This window comes from Dendrobates tinctorius, unplaced genomic scaffold (assembly GCF_039654945.1).
Source record: "Dendrobates tinctorius isolate UK_male_01 unplaced genomic scaffold, ASM3965494v1 ptg000276l, whole genome shotgun sequence".
NCBI classification, from domain to species: domain Eukaryota; kingdom Metazoa; phylum Chordata; class Amphibia; order Anura; family Dendrobatidae; genus Dendrobates; species Dendrobates tinctorius.
This window is the reverse complement of record NW_027361943.1, coordinates 444,352-465,995: the sequence shown is the minus strand read 5'-3', so window position 1 is coordinate 465,995 and position 21,644 is coordinate 444,352. Positions and strand designations below refer to the sequence as shown.

The 21,644-nt window shown below is 44.2% G+C and overlaps 1 protein-coding gene across 1 annotated transcript in view; it reads right to left on the bottom strand.

The window, feature by feature from the left end:
• The window catches only part of LOC141072555 (tyrosine-protein kinase JAK3-like), a 635,207-nt gene that overhangs the window by 437,489 nt on the left and 176,074 nt on the right, over positions 1–21,644 (bottom strand). The window contains exon 7 of the mRNA XM_073559823.1: positions 16,294–16,416. Coding sequence (XP_073415924.1) covers positions 16,294–16,416 — 123 coding nt within the window. The remainder of the gene's footprint in view (positions 1–16,293; positions 16,417–21,644) is intronic.

The following is a 21,644-nucleotide window of genomic DNA, read 5'->3' as shown; positions in this document are numbered from 1 at the left end:
ACAATATAGCCTCCCCTTGCACTGCACACACAGTGACTTGTGTGTTGTGCAGGCCAAATCGCTAGCAGCAGAAGCAGTTTTTTTGTCTTCTTCCCTGCCTAACGCTCTCCCTACAGAATCAGCAGCAACCTCTCCCTATACTAAGATCGGCAGAAGTAAGATGGCGGTCGGCGTGCACGCCCTTTTATACCCTCTGTGACGCCCACCAAAGCAAGCCAATCACTTGCATGCCCTTCTGAAAGATGGTGGTGACCCGTGCCTAGGTCATCACGTTGCCCACAGTGTCCGTGGATCCTGATTGGCTGAAAAAGAGCGCAAAACAAACTTTTGAAACGCGACTTTGGCGCGTAAGTCGCCGACCTCGTGGCCGACCTCATCCTAGGGTCGGGTTTCGTCTCATGAAACCCGACTTTGCCAAAAGTCGGCGACTTTTGAATTTTTTCGACCCGTTTCGCTCAACTCTAGCCACGATAATACACAGACCAGAAACCATATCAGAAAATATGACAGGAAAACACCATAAAACTCATGTAAGCAAAAACTTATTGTTTGATAGATAGCAAAAATTATAATAAAATGTTTCATGTAATAGACAGATTATGTGCAAAATTCACATTGAAAAAAGTGCTACATGCATGAAGGTGAAAGTGAAGAGTTCTTAGACAGAGCAGAATTATCTCTTCATGTTACAGAAAGAGAAGAAATTCGAAATGCACCTGAAGAAACAGAGGAATGGAAGCATGGGACTCAGAGAAGCAGGAGGATAGGGAGGCAGTCAGCACGCATACTGCTCAGGAACCAGTACCAGGTTCTCACGCAGGAGAACGATGAAGAAATACATCAGGATAAGCAACCTTGTACACCTTCAGAATCTTCCTGGATGGAGAAAGAAAAATGTTGTGAAGAAGAAATGGAGAGTGGTGGTCATGGGGGATTCCCTGTTGAGAGGAACAGAAGCCGCTATCTGCAGACCAGATATAACCTCAAGAGAAATGTGCTGTCTTCCAGGTGAAAAAATTAAAGATGTGTCTGACAGGATATCAGGACTCTTCAGACCTACAGATGACTACCCATTCCTGCTACTACATGTGTGGACAAATGACACAGCAAAAAACGACCTGGAGACCATCTGCAGTGACTTTGAAAACTTTGGTAAGAAAGTGAAAGAACTGGGAGCGCAGGTGGTCTTCTCTTCCATCCTCCCAGTGGATGGCCATGGAACAAGGAGGTGGAATAAGATGCTGTAGGTGAACAAGTGGCTATGTCGATGGTGCCGTCAGCAAGGATTTGGATTTCTGGATCACAGAGTGAATTACCTATACGATGGACTACTTGCTAGAGATGGGGTGCACCTTACGAAGACTGGAAAACATGTATTTGGAAGTCACCTTGCTACACTCATCAGGAGAGCTTTAAACTAGAACAATGGTGGGAACGGAAGTAAAAGGCCAGAAAAAGCCATACACCTGACAAATGCTATTGAGAACTCTGCTATTAGAAGCGGAAAGGAAGAACAAAGACAAAAGAATCTAAATAATAAAAATATTGGAGAAAGAGAAACCAATCACAAACTAAAATGTTTCTATACTAATGCACAAAGCATGGGCAACAAACACGGAGAATTGGAACTACTAACACAGGAAAAGAAATATGATGTCATTGGAATCACTGAAACTTGGTGGGATAATACACAGGATTGGAATACAAGGCTAGAAGGATACAACTTATTTGCTAGAAACAGACTTGATAAACGAGGAGGAGGTGTCGCATTGTATGTTAGAAACGCATATATCTGCACAGAGATTGAAGCTTCAGAGACTGGGAGTTCTGTGGAAACTGTCTGGGTAAGAATACAAGGACAGAACAGAACAGTGGAAAGGACACCATTGAAGGCATTTACTACAGGCCGCTTGTGCAAGCTGAAGATATGGATGAACTCTTTATGCAACAAATGGCCAAGTTCTCCAAAAAATATGACATAGTTGTCATGGGAGATTTCAACTATCCAGACATTTGTTGGGAATCTCTCTCAGGCAAAACTAACAGGTCAAGGAAATTCTTATCCTCTCTTGCTGACAACTTTATCTTTCAAAAGGTAGGGGAGAAAACAAGGGGAACTGCTACCTTGGATCTAATCCTTATAAACAGGGAGGAAATGGTTGAAGAGGTAAAAGTGGCTGGGTCCCTAGGAAGTAGCGACCATGCTATTTTAAAATTTTGGATAACTAGAGGAGGAAGACCTGTGAAGACTCAGGCTAAGTGCACACGTACCGGAACTCTCGCGGAAATTACCGCGAGAATTCTGGAATTCCATTCCGCGGGAAAATCGCATTTTAAATTCCCGTGATTTTCCCGTGGAAAAACTAGCATTTTGCAAGCGTATTTAGCTTGCAAAATGCTAGCATTTTCCAAGCGATCTGTAGCATCGCTTGGAGAACTGATTGACAGGTTGGTCACACTCGTCAAACATAGTGCTTGACGAGTGTGACCAACTTTTTACTACTGAGGCCGCCTATGCAGCATCAGTAGTAAAAGATAGAATGTAAAAAAAAAAAAAATAGTGTTATTCTCATCTTCTGACGTCCCGCGCAGCCATTCCCTGTAATCCTTTGCGAAAATGCCCACAATGACGTCCGTTCTCGCGGGATCGCGATGTCTCGCGGTTATTCGTGATGACGTCGCGTGAATGACCGCGAGACTTCGCGATCCCGCGAGAACGGACGCCATCGTGGGCATTTTCTCAAAGTCTTACTGGGACCGGGAGCGTGGAGAGAGGCGGGAATGCTGCGCAGGACGCCGGAAGGTGAGAATAACAATATTTTTTATTTTAAATTCTATTTTTTGCAGGGATATGGTACCCAAAGCCCGGAGGACAGTCTCCTCTCCTCCGGACCGTGGGTACCATCCGCAATTGTTCTGCTTACTTTCCGCATGGTGTGCACAGCCACATGCGGGAAGTAAGCAGAACAATGCATTCCTATGGGTGCGGGATCGCCGCGATTCCGCAAATTAATGAGCATGCTGCGTTTTTTACCGCGAAGCGATTCCGCTGTGGTAAAAACCGCAGCATTAGCACAGCATTGCGGAATCCCATAGGAATGCATGGGATGCTTATTTTTCGCGTTTTCGTGGCAAAATCGCGCGGTTAAAACCGCCGCGGAAACGCAAAAAAACCGCCACGTGTGAACTCAGCCTCAGACGTCAAGGTTAGATTTCAGAAAGGCAGATTTTAAGGGATTCAGAAAGAGAATTGGAGGGATCCAATGGCTGGATATCTTTAAGGCCAAAAATGTCCAGGAAGGATGGGAAATCTTGAAAAATGAAATTCTCAAAGCATATCTAAAGAAGAATATAATGCTGTCAGCAGAACCTGCAGGGCACGAATCAGATTACTAAAGATGGCAATGAATTAAGGCTTGCAAGATATGTCAAAAGCAATAATAAAGGATTTTGGGGAGATGTCAAAAGTAAAAGAAAAGTCAAAGATGCTGTAGGATTTTTACAGGATGAAAATGATGAAATGGTAAGACAGGATGTTGAGAAGGCCGAACTTTTAAATTCCTATTTTGCATCTGTTTTCTCTCAGAAAGGAAATGTATCATCAACCGTTCTTCACTGTCCTATTAAGGGAATAGAAGAATCCAGGATATCTATAAACAGAAAGATAGTGAGGAAACGCTTAGCTAATCTAAATGAATTCAAGTCTCCAGGTCCAGATGAATTACACCCCAGAGTACTGAAGGAGATAGCAGAAGAAATTTTTGAACCCCTCTCCATAATCTTTGAAAATTCTTGGAGAACAGGAGAAGTCCCAGAAGACTGGAGAAGAGCAAATGTTGTTCCTATCTTCAAAAAAGGGAAGAAGGTGGACCCAGGCAACTATAGGCCAGTGAGTCTGACTTCTATACCAGGAAAGATCTTTGAACAAATTATTATACAACATGTATGTAAGTACCTGGATAAGAATGAAGTCATTAAAGGGAATTTGTCACCCATTTTTAGTGATATCATGTAAAGATATAACCCAATTGTGCGTCCCATAAGGATTCTATTAGGACTTTTGATCCCCCAACTCTGCACCTTTGATGCATAAATACCCTTTTTATCTTGGTGGAGATGTATGGAAATCATCGCGGTCCAGTCCAATGGGCGGGGCTTATTCCCCCCCTCCTCGGCTTGCTGAACGTAATCTTCATCTGTGAATATCACAGATGCCATAGTTTTCTGCGCTTGCGGATTGAAAAGGCCTCCAGCGCTTGTGCAGTATGCTTTGCCCAACTGTGGGCAAAGCATATAATCGGTACTGTGCATGCGCCGGTATTTTTCAGCGCGGTCTATGCCCCTGAAGTGTGTCCTGCATGTGAAGACTTTAAACAGAGTCAGCATGGGTTTGTAACTAATAAGTCATGTCAGACTAACTTAATTTCCTTCTATGACAAAATCACTGATTGGGTGGATCAGGGAAATGCTGTAGATATAGTATATCTTGACTTCAGCAAAGCATTTGACAAAGTATCTCACACAATCCTTATTGAAAAAATGACTAAGTATGGAATGGACAAGGCAACTGTTAGGTGGATTCATAACTGGCTTAGTGATCGGACCCAAAGAGTGGTCGTTAATGGCTGCACATCCAGTTGGAAGAATGTCTCAAGTGAGGTACCACAGGGCTCTGTCCTGGTCCCTGTATTGTTCAACATCTTTATCAATGATTTAGATGAAGGAATTGAGGGTAAACTGATTAAATTTGCTGATGACACAAAGCTAGGAGGGATAGCTAACACTAGAGACGAGAGAGAGAGTATTCAAAAAGATATAAATAAACTGGAGCAGTGGGCAGCAATTAACACAATGGTTTTTAACAGGGAAAAATGCAAAGTACTACATCTGGGCAATAAAAATGAAAAAACCATACACAGAATAGGTGGAAGAGGGCTAAGCAACAGCACATGTGAAAAACACTTGGATATACTAATAGATCACAGACTGAATATGAGTCAACAGTGTGATGCAGCAGCAAAAAAGGCAAATGCAATTCTAGGATGTATTAACAGAAGCATACAGTCTAGATCACGTGAAGTCATTATTGCCCTCTACTCCTCTTTGGTCAGACCTCATCAGGAATAATGTTTCCAGTTTTTGGCACCACATTTTAAAAAAGACATCAACAAACTGGAGAAAGTTCAGAAAAGAGCGACCAGAATGGTGACCGGTCTGCAAGCCCTGTCTTATGAGGAAAGGTTGCAGGATTTGGGAATGTTTAGCTTGCAAAAGAGAAGACTGAGAGGAGACTTAATAGCTGTCTACAAATATCTCAAGGGCTGTCACATTGTAGAAGGATCATCTTTATTCTCATTTGCACAAGGAATGACTAGAAGCAATTGGATGAAACTGAATGGGAGGAGACAGTTAGAGTGATCAATAAGTGGAACAGGCTGCCATGAGAGGTGGTGAGTTCTCCTTCAAAATAGAAGTCTTCAAACAGAGGCTGGACATACATCTGTCTGGGATGATTTAGCGAATCCTGCTTTGAGCAGGGGGTTGGACCAGATGGCCCAGGAGGTCCCTTCCAACGCTATGATTCTATGGCTCCTTGTCCTATTATCCCAGATCTGCAGAAGCTGTTTGCTAGGAAGCAAGAGGAGATAACAATCCCATTCATCTCCTTTTATCTTAACCCTGACCCCACCAAACCGTCCCCTCCAATCACAATTGATGTGCATGGGAGAGGGTAGTGTTACAATGAAGACCGGAGGCAGGGATTTCTTCCAGGCACCGTATGCCAGGAGCCTGGAAGAAATCATTAGCATAATAAAAGAATATAACATTTCTCAGCAACAAGACCATTAATATAAGGCATATACAGTAGGTAGGACTAGTGTAATATTTCTATGACCTGTATGCCTATATTAATAGGTCATTTACGTCCCGGGGGAGTGACAGATTTCCTTTAACTCTTAAGCAAGGCATATTGGAGTTACTAATGTGAGACACATGATGAAGTTACCATGAATCTTGGGGTATGTTCACACTGGGCGTTTTGGCTGCATTTTTTATGCTAATTTTCAGCTGCTTTTTACAGTACCAACAAAGCCTATGAGATTTCCAAAGTTTCATTCACTCACATTGTTTTTTTTTGTCATCAGGATTTTGTGCTTTATAGCGTTTTTTTTTTACATAGAGCATGTCTCTTCTTTCAGTGCTTTTTCAGCATTTTTGCAGAGTTTTTCACCCATTGACTTGAATAGATAGTGAAAAAAATGCAGCAGAAACGCAGGTTGACTTATTGCAGCATATTTACTGCAGAAAAGTCAAGGATAGCAGGATGTGACCTCACAGTCAGCTCCACTACAGGTAGATGGCAGGCTGCATGGTTGCATGATGCATCCATACAGCCTGTCATCCAGCAGAGCGGACCTGAACAACCTTTCACTTGAATGGGGGGGGCTCGAACATACAGTGCATGACAGCGCGCAAAATAACGCTTCTGATCGTCGGAGAAACAATCCCCACCGGTTAGAGAGCTGCAGTTCCCACGCTGTCAAAAGACAGCGTGAGCGCTCAGCTGTGATCGGAGGTATAAAGTTTACCTCCAGTCACTGGTGTCAGCTGATGGGACTACCGCTCCCATCATCCGACACCTGCTGCCGCTAGTAACAGTGCCAGCAGGAGCAGAGGAATTGGAGTGTTCATCAGCCGCTGCTGCGCTGTAAATAAATAATTTAAAAAAAAAACCTGCGTGGGTTCCCCCCTATTTTTGATAACCAGCCAGGCAAAACTCACAGTTGGGGCCTGCAACCCTCAGCTGTTAGCGTTAGCAAGGTTGGTTATCAAGAATAGAGAGGTCCACACGCTGTTTTTTAATCATTTAAATAAATAATTTAAAAAAATGGCATGGGGTCCCCCCATTTTTGACAGCCAGCCTTGCTAAAGCAGACAGCTGGGGGCTGGTATTCTCAGGCTGGTAAGGGTCCATGGATATTGGACCCCACCAGCCTAAAAATAGCAGCCTGCAGCCATCCATAAAAGACATATCTATTAGATGCTCCAAATCTGGTGTTTTGTCTGGCTCTTCCCACTTGCCCTGTAGCGGTGGCAAGTGGGGTTCATATTTGTGTGGTTGATGTCACCTTTACATTTTCAGGTGACATCAAGCCCACGGCTTATTAATGGAGAGGCATCTATAAGACTCCTATCCATTACTAATCTATAGTTATATGGTAAATAAAGACACAGCCAGAATAAAGTTCTTTATTAGAAATACGACTAAACACACTTTTCCATTTTTATTTAAAAATAACAAAGTTATACTCACCTAACGCCTATTCCACCGAAGCCCTCGTTCTCCTGTAATAAACCAAAAATAAAAAACAACCATATTTCTCACCTACCGTTGTTCTGTCCCACACTGTAATCAATGCCTGGAGGATAATTAATTTTCAACCTGGGCGGTGCCAAGATGCGTCCGTCAAGGCTGAGAACCACTGGTGAAAGAGCTGCTCGCCTCAGTGACTAGCTGTGACATCGCTGAGGCTGCGTTCCCAGCCGGGCTGAACTGCAGTAACCTCAGTGAGATCCCCAAAGGTTGTATAATGATGAAATCCTCACAAATATGGTGCCAGACATTCAGCAAAACAAATATTAGTTGAAAATAGTCCACTGTCTCTAGTATGGATATCTTTAAACTAGTACCGCCAAAGGTCGCAATGGCACTTGTGTAGGTTGTTAGAAGCTTTAGGCTACGTTCACATGGGCTGCTGAATTTATCAAACAAGTGCACAAGCTGCCTGCAGTTACATACATTAGTGAATGCTGTGATTTTTTTTCTACGTGAACCTTAGATACATGTAGAAAATAGCCAATGTGCTGTAGCACATAGACTAACACTGTGTCCGTGTGTGGTTCGTTTTCTACATGGACAATGCACGGACAAAAATTATGTTCATGTGAAAATAGCCTTAGAAAAAGTCTTATGCTCATTACAATGCATGCACCAATGCCAAGTGCAGTTAGACTGCTCCCCAATTTAATTGTCCACATTCTTAGTTTTACTTAGAACAATAAAATAGGTGTAAGTCCACCACCCTGGGAGAAGAAAAAAGGCTTTATTGACATGCAGATGTACAACTTGAGTCTTCCTTACAAGATTGTGAAAGAGTTTCTTCAGTCCAACAAAGCAAACTAAAACAAAAATATTTATTGTGACTTCATTAAAATAGTAGCATGGGCATAAAAAATATGTTTGACGTGTTTGGAGTCTACCTGACTCTTAATCATAGACATAGATAAAAAAAGGACAAAGCTACTAGTATTAAAACCCATAAAGCCCACTAATTAGATGACATCACACATTTACAGCACCTGAATAACAAAGTATTAACCTTAGAATGGGATGTATATGCATATGTACCATGGACAACCATGTATCCAAAAAAAAAAAATAAAGAAAGACTCTTATAATGTAATTAAGTGTTATACAAGCTGACACTCCTGTGAGCTATTGAGAGGAAATTGTATCGTGGTGGACAGTACTGTCACGTTCCTGCCTCTGAAGACACCAGTTGCACTATGCTGTCCATTATAATGTGAATAGTGCTGTGCGGTTTTAGGTATATACTCTGTATAGTATTGCTATTTGATAATAAGTAATGTGTAACACCCATGCCCGTACCTCCGTGGGGTCCCTGTCCGGGGCCTCTGCTCTCAGTCTGCTCCCCGCCACTTTGCATCTCTCTCTGGTCTCTCCCCTGCTCCTGCTTCCTGGTGCGCGGCCAGCAGATCCTCGGCTATGATGCTGAGGTTGCGCGCTCTCTCCCGGTCTCTTAAAGAGACAGCGCCCATTTTTCAAAATATGCTGTTAACCAATGGGGTCCTTGTGTGTGCTATTTCTGGCCCCTCTGCCATAGAGAGGGCGCCAGAGCAATAAGTGCTTCCTGTTCCTCCTCCCGGTTTAGTGTTCTGACGTGCCTGTGATCTTTTGTGCTTTTCCAGTGTCCTGTCAGTACCCATCTAATACTGTTTGTCTTCTCAGATTATCAGTGGTTTGCTACTCCATCCCCAGGATGATACCAGTGCTGCCTGTGCAAATTCCATCCTGCTCAGCCGTCCGTCACTCTGTTACCCATGACAACATCAGTACTGCATGAGCCAACTCTGTCCCATCCAGCGGCTTCCCGCCTGTCAAGTTCTATGCTACCTGTTATCCCTGTTTGTGCACCTGTCTACTGCGCCAGCTCCCATGTGTCCGGGTCTAACTGGAGGTAGCATCTGTGTCCCTCAGACATTCCATTCAGATCCTGTTTGAGGGGTCTTAATACGGGTGTCTGGGGTTCTCATAGTCATGTGCACTTCGGAGCCCCCCGGACCATGGTCCCGTGGTTCCACAAAAATGCAATAAACGAATGTGCACTTCAACATCTGTGCCTCCGCTTCCGTTCGCTACATAATGTATGAGTTATGCTTAAAGGGGTTGTCCGGGCTTTTCACATAATCTCAGTGAATATCTGGGCTGCAGAATGTTGACAATAAGTAATTTACCTTCTGTCACTAGTTTGCACAGTTTCCAAGATCTCTTGCTTCTATGAAAAACATCCAGGGGGGGTGTGTTCTGGCATTGAAATGAGAACTGGAATGTGATTGAAAAAGCTTCTTACTGTGAAAGAAAAGTGCTTAAGACTGTGTATCCACTATCCCTTGTATATAACGCTTACCAAGTCCCCATGTTTGAACTTTATTGTCTCCTTTATTAATCTGTGGAATTCGTGGTCCTGGCCATACCAACAGCTAAAGGCAGCCTGCACAGGTACAACTAGGCCTTCACAACACCAACACCCAGCCAGGACCCATCTTTTCCTGGAAAGTGCCAGGGTGACAAGGAGCAGCAGCTCGTCCACAGCTACCACCCTCGGTCATGTTATAGTGGACTGGTGTGTATGAGACATTGATTGGACTGTGGATAGTGCATCAATTTGGTTTAAGCTATGAACAAATACACCGGATAAAGGTTTCAATTTACAATACTGTGCAAAAATTTTTGGCAGGTGTGGAAAAATTTATGCAAAGTTAGAATGCTTTAAATATAGAAGTGTGACTAGTTCATTTATATCAATTTTTATCAATTTATTATTATTATTCATTTTTATGCTTTACATATGAAAAAGGGACATACAAAGACAAGTAAAGTACAATAAACTTGAGCAATACAAGGCACACACAAGTACAAAATGAGAGAGGACCCTGCCCTGGAGGGCTCACAGTCTGCAGGGGATGGGTGACGATGCACTAGGAGAAGGTAGAGCTGGTCAAGCATTGTTTCAGTAGACTGAGGTTCAGTAGACAGGTTGTAGGCTTTCTGGAAGACTGAGGTTCAGTAGACAGGTTGTAGGCTTTCTGGAAGAGGAGGGTATTTAGGTTCCTTTTGAAGGTTTCCGTGGTAGAAGAAAGTCTGATGTGTTGGGGTAGAGTTTTCCAGAGTATGGGGAAAGCATAGGTGAAGTCTTGTATGTCTTGGGCAGCACGGTGGCTCAGTGGATAGCCTTGCAGCGCTGGATTCCTGGGTTCGAATCCAACCAAAGGACAACATCTGCAAGGAGTTTGTATGTTCTCCCCGTGTTTGCGTGGGTTTCCTCTGGGTACTGTGGTTTCCTCCCACATTCCAAAGACATACTGATAGGGAATATAGATTGTGAGCCCCATCAGGTACAGTGATGATAATGTGTGCAAACTGTAAAGCGCTGCGGAATATGTTAGCGCTATATAAAAATAAAGATTATTATTATTATTGTATGCAGTTGTGGGAAAAAGATAAGAGGGGAGTAGAGAAGGAGATCTTGATAGGATCAAAGGTTGCCTGTAGGTAAATACAGGGAGACCATGTCACAGAGTTGGAGTTGGCAGGAGGAGGCAAGGGCTTGGATACGTGGCTTGAAAGAGAGGACAGAGTCGAGGATCACCCCGAGGCACCGAGCATGTGGGACTGGGGAAAGTGAGCAGCCATTGACATTGATGGATAGGTCTGGTGGAGGGGTAGAGTGAGATGGGGGAAAGATGATGAATTCTGTTTTGTCCATGCTGAGTTTTATAAAGCGAGCAGAAAAGAAAAATGAAATAGCGAACAAACATTGGGATTTTGGTCACTAAGCAAGTGATGTCAGGTCCACATAGGTAAATCTGCGTGTCATCGGCATAGAGATGATACTGCAAACCATGTGATTCTATGAGCTGTCCCAGGCCAAAGGTGTAGATGGAGAAGAGTAGGGGTTCTAGAACTGAGCCTTGGGGAATACCGACCGACAGGGGGAGATACGGAGGTGGTGTGGGAGAGGGAGACACTGAATGTCCGGTCTGTTAGATATGACGAGATCCAGGAAAGGGCCAAATCTGTGATGCCAAGGGAAGAGAGAATCTGTAACAAGAGAGAATTGTCTACAGTGTCAAAGGCAGAAGACTGGTCCAGGAGGAGGAGAAATGAGTAGTGTTGCTTGTTCTTGGCAGTTAGTAGGTCATTGGGTAGTTTCAGTTGAGTGATGCGGTCGGAAGTCAGATTGTAACCGGTCAAAGAGGGAGTAGGAGGAGAGGTGGGATGGGAGGACAGTTCAAGATGGACATGCTGTTCCAGTAGTTTTGAGGCATAAGGGAGAAGTGATATTGGGTGATAGCTAGACACAGAGGATGGATCAAGAGAGTGCTTTTTGTGGATGGGTGTGATTGAGGCAAGTTTGAAGGAAGAGGTGAAGACACCATTTGTAAGTGAAAGGTTGAAGTGATGTGTTAGGGTTGGGTTGAAGACTGTGGCGAGGCTAGGGAAGAGGTGGGATGGGAGCGCGTCAAGCGTGCAAGTGGTGAGCTGTGATCTTGACAGAAGGGTGGAGAGCTGATCTTCTGTCATGGTGGAGAAGCTGGTCTTGGAAGAACAGGGCTGAGCAGTTAAAAGGAGGGGCATTGGGGGCTGCAGGCCAAAACTTTCTCTGATGTTATCGATCTTCTGCTTAAAGAAAGAGACAAAGTCTTCAGCAGAAATGAGAGGAGAGGGAGGAGGTGTTGGGGGATGGAGTAGAGAACTGAAAGTGTTGAAAAGCTGTTTAGGGTTGTGAGACAGGGAGGATATGAGAGATGAGAAGTGAGCTTGTTTTGCGGCAGTGAGCGTGGACGTGAAGCTGGCGAGGGACTGCTTGTATGCGAAAAAGTGCTCGGCAGAACGGGATCTCTTCCATCTCCACTCAGCAATCCTGGAAGCCCGTCTCAGTTCTTTTGTTACGGGCTGGCGGAACGCACCAAATAATATGATGATAGTAAGGTGCGTTTGCAGCCCAGGGTCCACCGTGCAGAGGTGGTAAACTGCTGCTTAGTAATGGCGGATGTATATAGCTGTATATAAAAGGTCACACGCGGGTTAACGTCACCCGGTGTGAACAGGAGCCGACTCTGTTACGTCACAGAGCTGCGAAACTTAAATGCCGGAGTCTGTTAGGACTCACTGAGCTCGGCAAGGGGGCGCTCAGAATGTGGTCACAGAACTCTGCCCCAAGGACACGGGGTCAGAGTCCCTCTAGACCTTCAGAGCACGTGGCGTCGCACCTGCGGACACCACTATAGACGCTGACCAAGGAGGAGTGTCAAGCACGTGCACCGTGGCGTGTAGAGCCACCGGTGGACACAGATTCTAGTCTCGGACTCTGCCTCTACCTACACCTAGACCTGGGCGCTTGACAGGCTAGGCTGCAGAACACATGTGTACCAAGGGTAGGGGTTTCCAATGAGTCATTCACCAGAGACATTCATACATGCATAAAACACTCACGCCACATAGTCCAATCCCTGTCTATACTAGCACATGGCCATGCGGCCATGCAACTCTTTTATTGCAGCGTCCTTCCTGGACCTTACTGACCTTTCTGAAGGTCCAATCCGAGCTGGAGAAGGACCTGAGCATATGACCTCTGATCTCAAATGAGAGATCGTCCCACGGGCATGCTCAGTGGACTGAAAGGAGGACTTAGGCCCTGGAGTAGCTCGCTGCTGACTAGCATGCGTTGCTATAGCTGGACCAGAGGTGGTAGCACCAAGCAAACCTACAGAGCTGGTCTGAGCAGAGTGCCTGGATCGACGAGTCTGCTGAGCAGCCTCCTCTGCGGCTGGAGAGGAATGGGAGACTGCCCAATGCAAGGCTCAGGTTTCCTGCTGTGCAGCGGCCGGAACCCGAAGCCTAATATCTTTGGTCTGGCTGGTCAGCCTGTTTATTGTATGAGTTTTGCTGTGCAAGAGGGGGTGGCCGAATCGTGTGCTATTGCTATTGTGGTGTTAAATAAAGTAGCAGCAACATCTGTCATGTAAGGAAGCTATGTCTGTAAGAGGGAGAAGGGACTCAGAGTGCGAGTGTAAATTGAGATTTTTAAGATTTCTGCGAGGGTGAGTGAATTTGTGGAGTGGGGGTTACGCACTAGGAGAGGAGAGGGAGAACGTCAGTAGGTTGTTGTCAGACGAGGGAGGGGTGAGTTAGTGAGGTTAGTAAGGGAACAGGGGTGGGTGAAGATAAGGTCCAGCGATTGTCCATCTTTTTGAGTGGCAGCGGAGGACCATTGAGTGAGGCCAAAGGAGGCAATCAGTGATAAAAGTTTAGAGGCAGCTGAGGTGGAAGTGTCAACGGGGATTTTCAAGTCCCCAATGATGATAATGGGGATGTCAGCAGAAACGAAATGAAGTAGCCAGGTGATGAAGTGGTCGAGGAAGGTGGAGAAGCCTAGTTCTGGGGGTGGTAGATGACAGCCAGCTGGAGTTTGGAGGGGGAGTAGATGTGGAAGGAGTGCACCTCAAACGAGGGAAGAGTAGCGAAGGGTGGGAGTAGAATTGGGGTAAAGGAGCAGGTATCGGAAAGGAGCAAGCCAACTCCTCCACCACATTTGTTGCTGGGGCGAGCGGTGTGAGAGAAGGAATCCGCCATAAGAAAATGCAGCTGGAGAGGCTGAGTCAGAAGGGGTGAGCGAGTTTTCAGTTATGCCAAGGAAGGAGAGTTTGTAAGTGATAAAGAGGTCATGGCTATAGGACAGTGTGTTGCAGACAGAGTGTATGTTCCATAATGCTCCAGGTAGGGGGACTGGGGGAGTGGGGGCTGGATGAATGGGTATGAGGTTAATCATGGTTGTGAAAACTTGTAGAGGATTGTGGCAGGGTGTTAGAAATGAGTGTGGGGATATGTTGAGGAGGGCCAGGATTTGGGGATACATCACCAGCAATGAGGAATAGCAGGCAGAGCGTTTGAAGGTGGGAGCAGGATAGGACATGATGTGGCCGAGTGTGTCTGGATAAAAAGGATTGTATGTCGAGGAACAGTTGTGAGAAGGAGGTGAGATGGCTGGGGAGGATGGAGGGAGATATGACTAGTTCCTTCCTAGGTGGAGGGATTACAGGAGATCGTAAGAAATAAAGTAGTATGGGAGTGAAAGTGAAAAGAAACAAACATTGTAGTGGTTTTCTATTTCATTACCTTATGGTCAATTCCAGTCCAATTCAAAATATTGTACTTAAAAAGATATACTTTGAAAGATGTGTAGGGAGTAAAATATATTACGGCTATACCTTTGCCTTTCTCTTTTGTCCCGGTGCTGTATATTATCAGTGTATGTTTATTTGTTAATACACTTAATTGTGTAGAAATACCATTATGTATTACCATGTCTATACAATGGTACTGCTAAACTGTTAAGTGTATTGTATTACTGTTTCTTGCTAACTGTATATATATATTTGTATATTGTTATACTGTTGTAATGCTGCTATGTATATTGTATAGGGTAAGTGCAGTTATTGGATTGGCCACTAGATGTGGGCATTATAGTGTACAGAGCTTTCAGGTAGTGAATAGGATAAGAAAGGGTTAACAATAGGAGGGGCTGCAGTATGGTAAGCTAGGAATATTCCTTTAGGTAGTAAGAAGGCCCCGGGCACCCGAATAGTCCACATGGGCTCTAGGCCGAGGACACCACAGCAGTCATGCAACGTTTAAGAAGAAGGGAAGCTTAGCCATTTGGATTCTATAGGACAGAAGTATGGTGTCAAGCAGCAGGATTGCAGCAGTTTATAGCTGGAGGAAGGAAGCGGTCCAGAAGAGTACAGGGTGCAGATTGTTCAACATGTGGCAGATTATTGCATGGACTGATGCTCTCAGGACCGGGGAGAAACAGACCAGAGAATCCCCAAGCACAGTGAGTCTGAACAAGGAGAACGCTGCGGTACCACCTAAGGTGCTACTACCCTGTAATGTACTGGAGGATGTGGATCTAAGTACAGGGAAAGAACAGGAAGGGAACTGCATGGAACTTGCTGTTGATGTTGTAACTGACAAGAATGTGCTGCCAAGTTATTCAAGTAAAGTTTCACATGTTGCATTTGAACCGGACTGTGTCTCAATTCTTGCAAAACCAATTACAGAAAGGCTTCAGCACCACAGTGGTATCCCTGATGGCACAGTGAGAGAAGACACAGGTATGCTGGTGAAGGAATGCTGTTTTCATGTAAGAGGAGGCCAGGGCTCAGACATACCTGAGTGCTCGGCCATGACTAAAGTCCTGGACCTCCCTTACAGATGCATGGATCAGATATATGGGTCTGAATATATCTTCAGCTAAGGGCAATCAGGTGTGAGTGGGGATTTGGGTGGGAATGGTCAGACCAGATGCAGAGAGTTAGCCAAAGGTCATAAAAGAGAGGGAGGGCTTGGAGTGACCACTCAAAGATATGCTAGAATACTAAATCAAGAGGAATGAAACAGATCTTGGCAAAAGAAATAATAGATAAGAAAAGCATACCATAGAGAGATTGTATGTACTTCACACAGACAATCAGATGCCAGGGACAGTTGTGTACATTGAAAGCATACCAGAGAGAGACTGTATGTACTTCACACAGACAGTCAGATGCCAGGGAAAGTTGTGTACATTGAAAGCATACTTTGAAAAATGTTATTTGAAAGATGCATGGATCAGACTAACGTCTGGATCAGACTTATGAGTCTGAATATATCTTCAGCTAAGGGCAATCAGGTGTGAGTGGAATTTCAGGGAATCTGAAAGCAGCATGAAGTAGGCCAGCACACTTGTAGTATTAAAATAATCAGCAGGTGCACATTTATAGGCCGTGGCCATTATCAAGCTGCTGTGAAATACATGCAGTGTACAGCAGTTTGACATCTTATAATTCACTGAAAAAATTGGCTAAACTGGAGGCCATATTATTTTTAAGACATAATGCTCTTTTTCCTTGAACTGAACATGTTTCTAAATTACTAAATCCACTTACCAGGACTTTGTTGTTTTGCTTGGTAATTGCCACTATACGACCTTCTCCACTTGTTTGATCAGAGTTACACTGTGTTATTCTAATATCCACAATTTCCTCAAAGTCACTAAATGGCTGCCACAACTGCAAAATAAATATTCATTTTTATATTCTCATGTAATGTCATCAGGTAAAAAAAAATACGAAAACTGCAGAAAAATAGAAGTTTTAAAGGGTCAGCGTCGTTATACTGATTAGGCTGGAGTCACACACAACGTATAAAAAAACGGTCCATTTTACACGGACGAGAATCGCTGAAATGTTCCCTGAACAGTGATCCGTATGTCAACCATGTGCAATGCGAGGATGCGATTTTCTCGCATCTAAGCATCCGTGTGACATCCCTATGGCATCCGTACTGCGAGATTTTCTTGCCGGCTTGCAAAATGGACATATAATAGATCCATGGCCTCAAATATTCATGAAAACATATATACAGTCTATATATATATATATATATATATATATATAGTGGTGTGACTGGTGGTCGCATGGTTAATGGGAGGTATATGACACAGGGATGGATGCTCCCTGCTATGCAACCCATAGTATTTTGTCTTTAGTGCACATGAGCACTAATATGTCGTTTAGTGCACCTGGGTCCGGGTTGCGGGTAGCTATGAGAGATGGGAGGGTCTGGCTACCCATATTACCTCACCTCTGGGTGAGGGTGCAAACCGTACCCCTTTTTCCCTGTGTGTGTGGTTGTGAGTTTCAGGACCTGCAGTGAGGTCATGACCATGTTACTAGCCTAGGTGATCCATACCTGACCTGTGGGTGTGGTTACAAGTTATTTAATGGAGGAGTGTTTAGCACTTGGCACTGAGTGTGTGGGAGTCTGTAAGAGTGGACAGACCTCCCTGTGTCCAGGCTGGACACTACAGAGCGGTATGTCAGATACCTCCGAAGTGGACGGACTAAGAACCGTGAATGAAACTGACCGGTGTCAGTGAGAAATATTTGTGGGATAACATTTGTGGGATACCTCTGAGGATAAGAGGTATCCGGGAACCTGTGTGGCCGACACCAAGAGGTAACGGACAGGAATCCGTGTTGTGCTGACCGGGGTCAGAAGGAGACTGTGTTTAGGCTATAGAGCCTGCATGATGGACATGGCACAGCCTGTGTGCCCACAGGTCAGAGAGAGTGAAGCTCTACTATGGACATTAAGGATTCATCTGTCTGGTGTAAGACTGATTGCCTTTGTCCATGCTTCCATGGTTTATGGAGAAAATAAGCCACATAGACTGTTTTAAGTGAAAGATCGTTCCTGTGTGCATGTTATATCTCTGCCAAGCGAGTACACCCCAACTCGTTAGTGATTGCTATGTCACTATATATATATATATATATATATATATACACAGTGCCTTGCAAAAGTATTCGGTCCCCTGGAACTTTTCAACCTTTTCCCACATATCATGCTTCAAAGATAAAGATGCCAAATCTAAATTTTTTGTGAAGAATCAACAACAAGTGGGACACAATTGTGAAGTTGAACGAAATTAATTGGTTATTTTAAATTTTTGTGGAAATGCAAAAACTGACTTGCCCATCTCGGCGTCCTGCCAAGCACAGTGCGCATGTCTGAGAAAGGAAAACAAAAAATCACATGACCAGAAGTGCACATATACCCACGCATGCGCGGTAGATGATTCCTAACACTGGCTCCATTCCAATCACTGGCAAAACATGATTGTGCATAACAAAATAAAGTCTGTGCTTCCTAAACAAAAGCTCATACATGAGCAATGGAAACATGGGTATTGAAAACTCCATATACGCAGTAAAAGGGGCAAGAAAAACCACCTTATTAAGCAAATCATGCAAAGTGGAAAAAGTGGACCATATATTCATTTACATGAAAAAGGAGCATGTAACAGCCCTCAATATCTTGAAAAAAGGTCCACATAAGAAAATGGAAATTCAAAACTCAATGTTATACAGCAACAGCTGAGGCTGAAATCGCAATGGTGTGTACACCCCCCATTAGCTGGGGCTGGTTACACTCCATAAGTGGATAAGAGGGAGACACATGCCCTGTGACAGACATGATCTTAACCCCCCATAGCAATAGGGTGTCATATACCTCATACGCCATATATCTGCAAATTATGAGTATAAAAGAACTACCATATAGTAAGCCCAATAAATTTCGATTTTAATTGAAAAAACGCACATCAATAGAATAACAAACAGACAAGAAGTAATTTATTCACAAAAAACTCTATAAATAGTAAGTCATAGAGCATGATTCTTGAAGTAATTTCTGATTTCACAGATTGTCTAAAAAAGAAAAAATATAATAAAAATTAATACCATCTAAATGCTACATCCATAAAGAGGCGAGATTCTGAGGAGAAAAGAGGAAGAAAACCACATAACACTAAGTTCACAATGTGTTATATGCAATTATAATCAACATTAAATCCATTGGGTCTCGAAGTATTCAATTTCTTGATCCATTTAAGTTCCTTAATTTTCAAGAGCTTAGTCCTATCACCACCTCGTCTTAAGGGCGGTACATGGTCTATAATGCGAAATTTCAAATTTTTCTCTGTATGACCATACTCATCAAAGTGTTTTGAAACTGGCAAATTTATTTATTTTTTTCTTTCTTATTGTATACCTATGATGATTCACTCGGGTTTTCAAATACCATGTGGTTTCCCCACGTACCATAATTTACAGGGGCATTCCAAGAGATAAATTACATAATCACTAGAACATGTTAAAAAGTAATTAATAAAAAAATTTTCGTTGGTGACCGGATGAATAAAAATGTCCCCCTTTAACATATTAATGCAGTTTATTCATCCAAGACATGGATAATATCCCACTCGATTTTTGCCAGTAAGGGAAGGCTGAAAAGAAGACCGTTTAGGTCCTATATCTGAACGGACCAATCTATCTTTCAAATTTTTGGAACGTCTATAAGAAATGAGTGGTGGATAGAGTTGAGCGACTTTTGTTTTTTTTAGGGTCGCGTTTCGTTTCGTGAAACCCGACTTTTCCAAAAGTCGGGTCGAGCAAGATCGTCCGATTATAGGGAAAAGTCGGGGTCGTCCCGAAACACGAAACCCAATGTAAGTCAATGGGGAATAAAAGTCGGCAGTGAGAGGAGGACAGGAAACACACCAACAGTGCCCATTTGAATGCCAAAAGCATCAATTCTTCTTACTTAAGCTTGTCAACCTTAATTAACTTCATAATACAAGTAACGCACTGAAAAATGGGGGTTATTTGGCTACAGTTGTGGGGGGGGAGGGCTGGCTCCAGGTTTTCATGTGCCCTGGGCGAAAGAGCGCCCCTTTAACACATACCACAACTCATCATGCTCCGATACGGCAGAGAAATAGCGGTACAGTACAATGAAAAATACTTCACTTTTTACAGCTCATGACAAGGCCCATCTATTTCTCCATACAGAATCATTGGTCCCATATAATGTTTGAAACAGTTTATGATGAGCTCCACATAATGCTACAGTATATGTTGGTCCCCATGGATGAAGCTCCACTGTCTTATGGGCCCAAATAATGCTCCAAACATAATGGGCCCCATTTCTAATGCTCTAGTGTATAATGGGCCCTGTAAATGCTGCTCCAGTGTCTGATGTTCACCTTTGGAATGTTCCAGTGTATGGTGGGCCCCATCTATCATTCTCCAGAGTATAGTGCTCCCCAAAAATTGCTGTCCCAACATTGAAAACAATGAAATAAGTCTCCTCGCTACGGAATCCCTGTACTAGTCTGGACTCCTCATCGTTCCCATCTTCCATCTCACTGCACAGTATTTCAACCTTGCAAGTGCTGTGATCCTGAGCAAGCAGGGGGGGCCCACTCATTGGCGACGGCACTGGCACAGGGCCCCTGATAGTACGGTGGTGTGTCTGATGGCGGGTGGGCCGAACCTGCACTTTCATCTGCAGCTTCCTCTTTGTCACCGTGTAAGATGGAACTGTATATGGGAAGGGTAACCTGAGTTTCATCAGGGTCAGATTCAGGCCGTGTAGCGTGCGAGGGGAATGTAGTGGTCTGGGTCAATGTACCAGCAGATTCATCGAGCAGTGGCTGGGCATCAGTGCACTTGTGTCGCCCCCAGGAGTACGGTCGCCACAGTGGCATTACCTTCCTCCTAGGGAGTGTGATGTCATGCTTGGGAGCAACGAAGGATCTCTCTAGCAGGTTAACTGATTGGGCGGCGTTATTCCCATGAGTCATGACCCTCCAAACAGCGTTCATGAAGGCAAAGTGTTTGTTTTACGTGGGCAGTATGGTTGCAAAGCTGAACCTTAAAGGAATGTCCAGAAGGGCACCACCAGGAGTGGAGCCTACGGTTTAATTCGACTCCACCTGGGAAACCTCAACCATGCAAGCTACAGAACAGATGCACACATTGCAAGCTTAATTCCGTTAACGAACGAGACTCCGTCATGCCCCGCGGTCCGAGTCCGGCTTACTAGAGGGACACGTGAGGCTCTGGCACATGAGATTGGCCAATAACTGGTGTGTCATGCCCTTACATGTCCGTGGCTGCATGTGCGCTACACTGAAAAGGCCAGCGTTTGTCGCTTACAGGTGCAGATAACCCGCTGAACAACGTTAGTGATGGGGATCTGTGATTACAATTATTACCCGCGAACGATGATTTCCCAGTAAGTGCAGGTCAACCGCAGTTCCGGAATTAGGCCTAACCGTCATTCCTGAAAAAATGAAAAACTTACGTGTGCAAACCACAGGTGCTGTAGCTTGCTTATCAGCTCGCCAGCCGTTCTCAGGCCCAGTATGGATTACACGTGATTGCACAAAGGTGAGAAAGGGTACCGTATCCCCGGATAACATGTATGGATAGCATAGTGTACACATTCAAAATATATGTCTATACATCAGGAGGTAGGCTCAGACGGTGTTAGGCCCAGTATGGATTGCACGTGATTGCACAAAGGTGAGAAAGGGTTCCGTATCCCCAGATAACATGTATGGATAGCGTACACATTCAAAATATATGTCTATACATCAGGAGGCAGGCTCAGACGTTGTCAGGCCCAGTATGGATTGCACGTGATTGCACAAAGGTGAGAAAGGGTTCCGTATCCCCAGATAACATGTATGGATAGCGTACACATTCAAAATATATGTCTATACATCAGGAGGCAGGCTCAGACGGTGTCAGGCCCAGTATGGATTGCACGTGATTGCACAAAGGTGAGAAAGGGTTCCGTATCCCCAGATAACATGTATGGATAGCGTACACATTCAAAATATATATCTATACATCAGGAGGCAGGCTCAGACGGTGTCAGGCCCAGT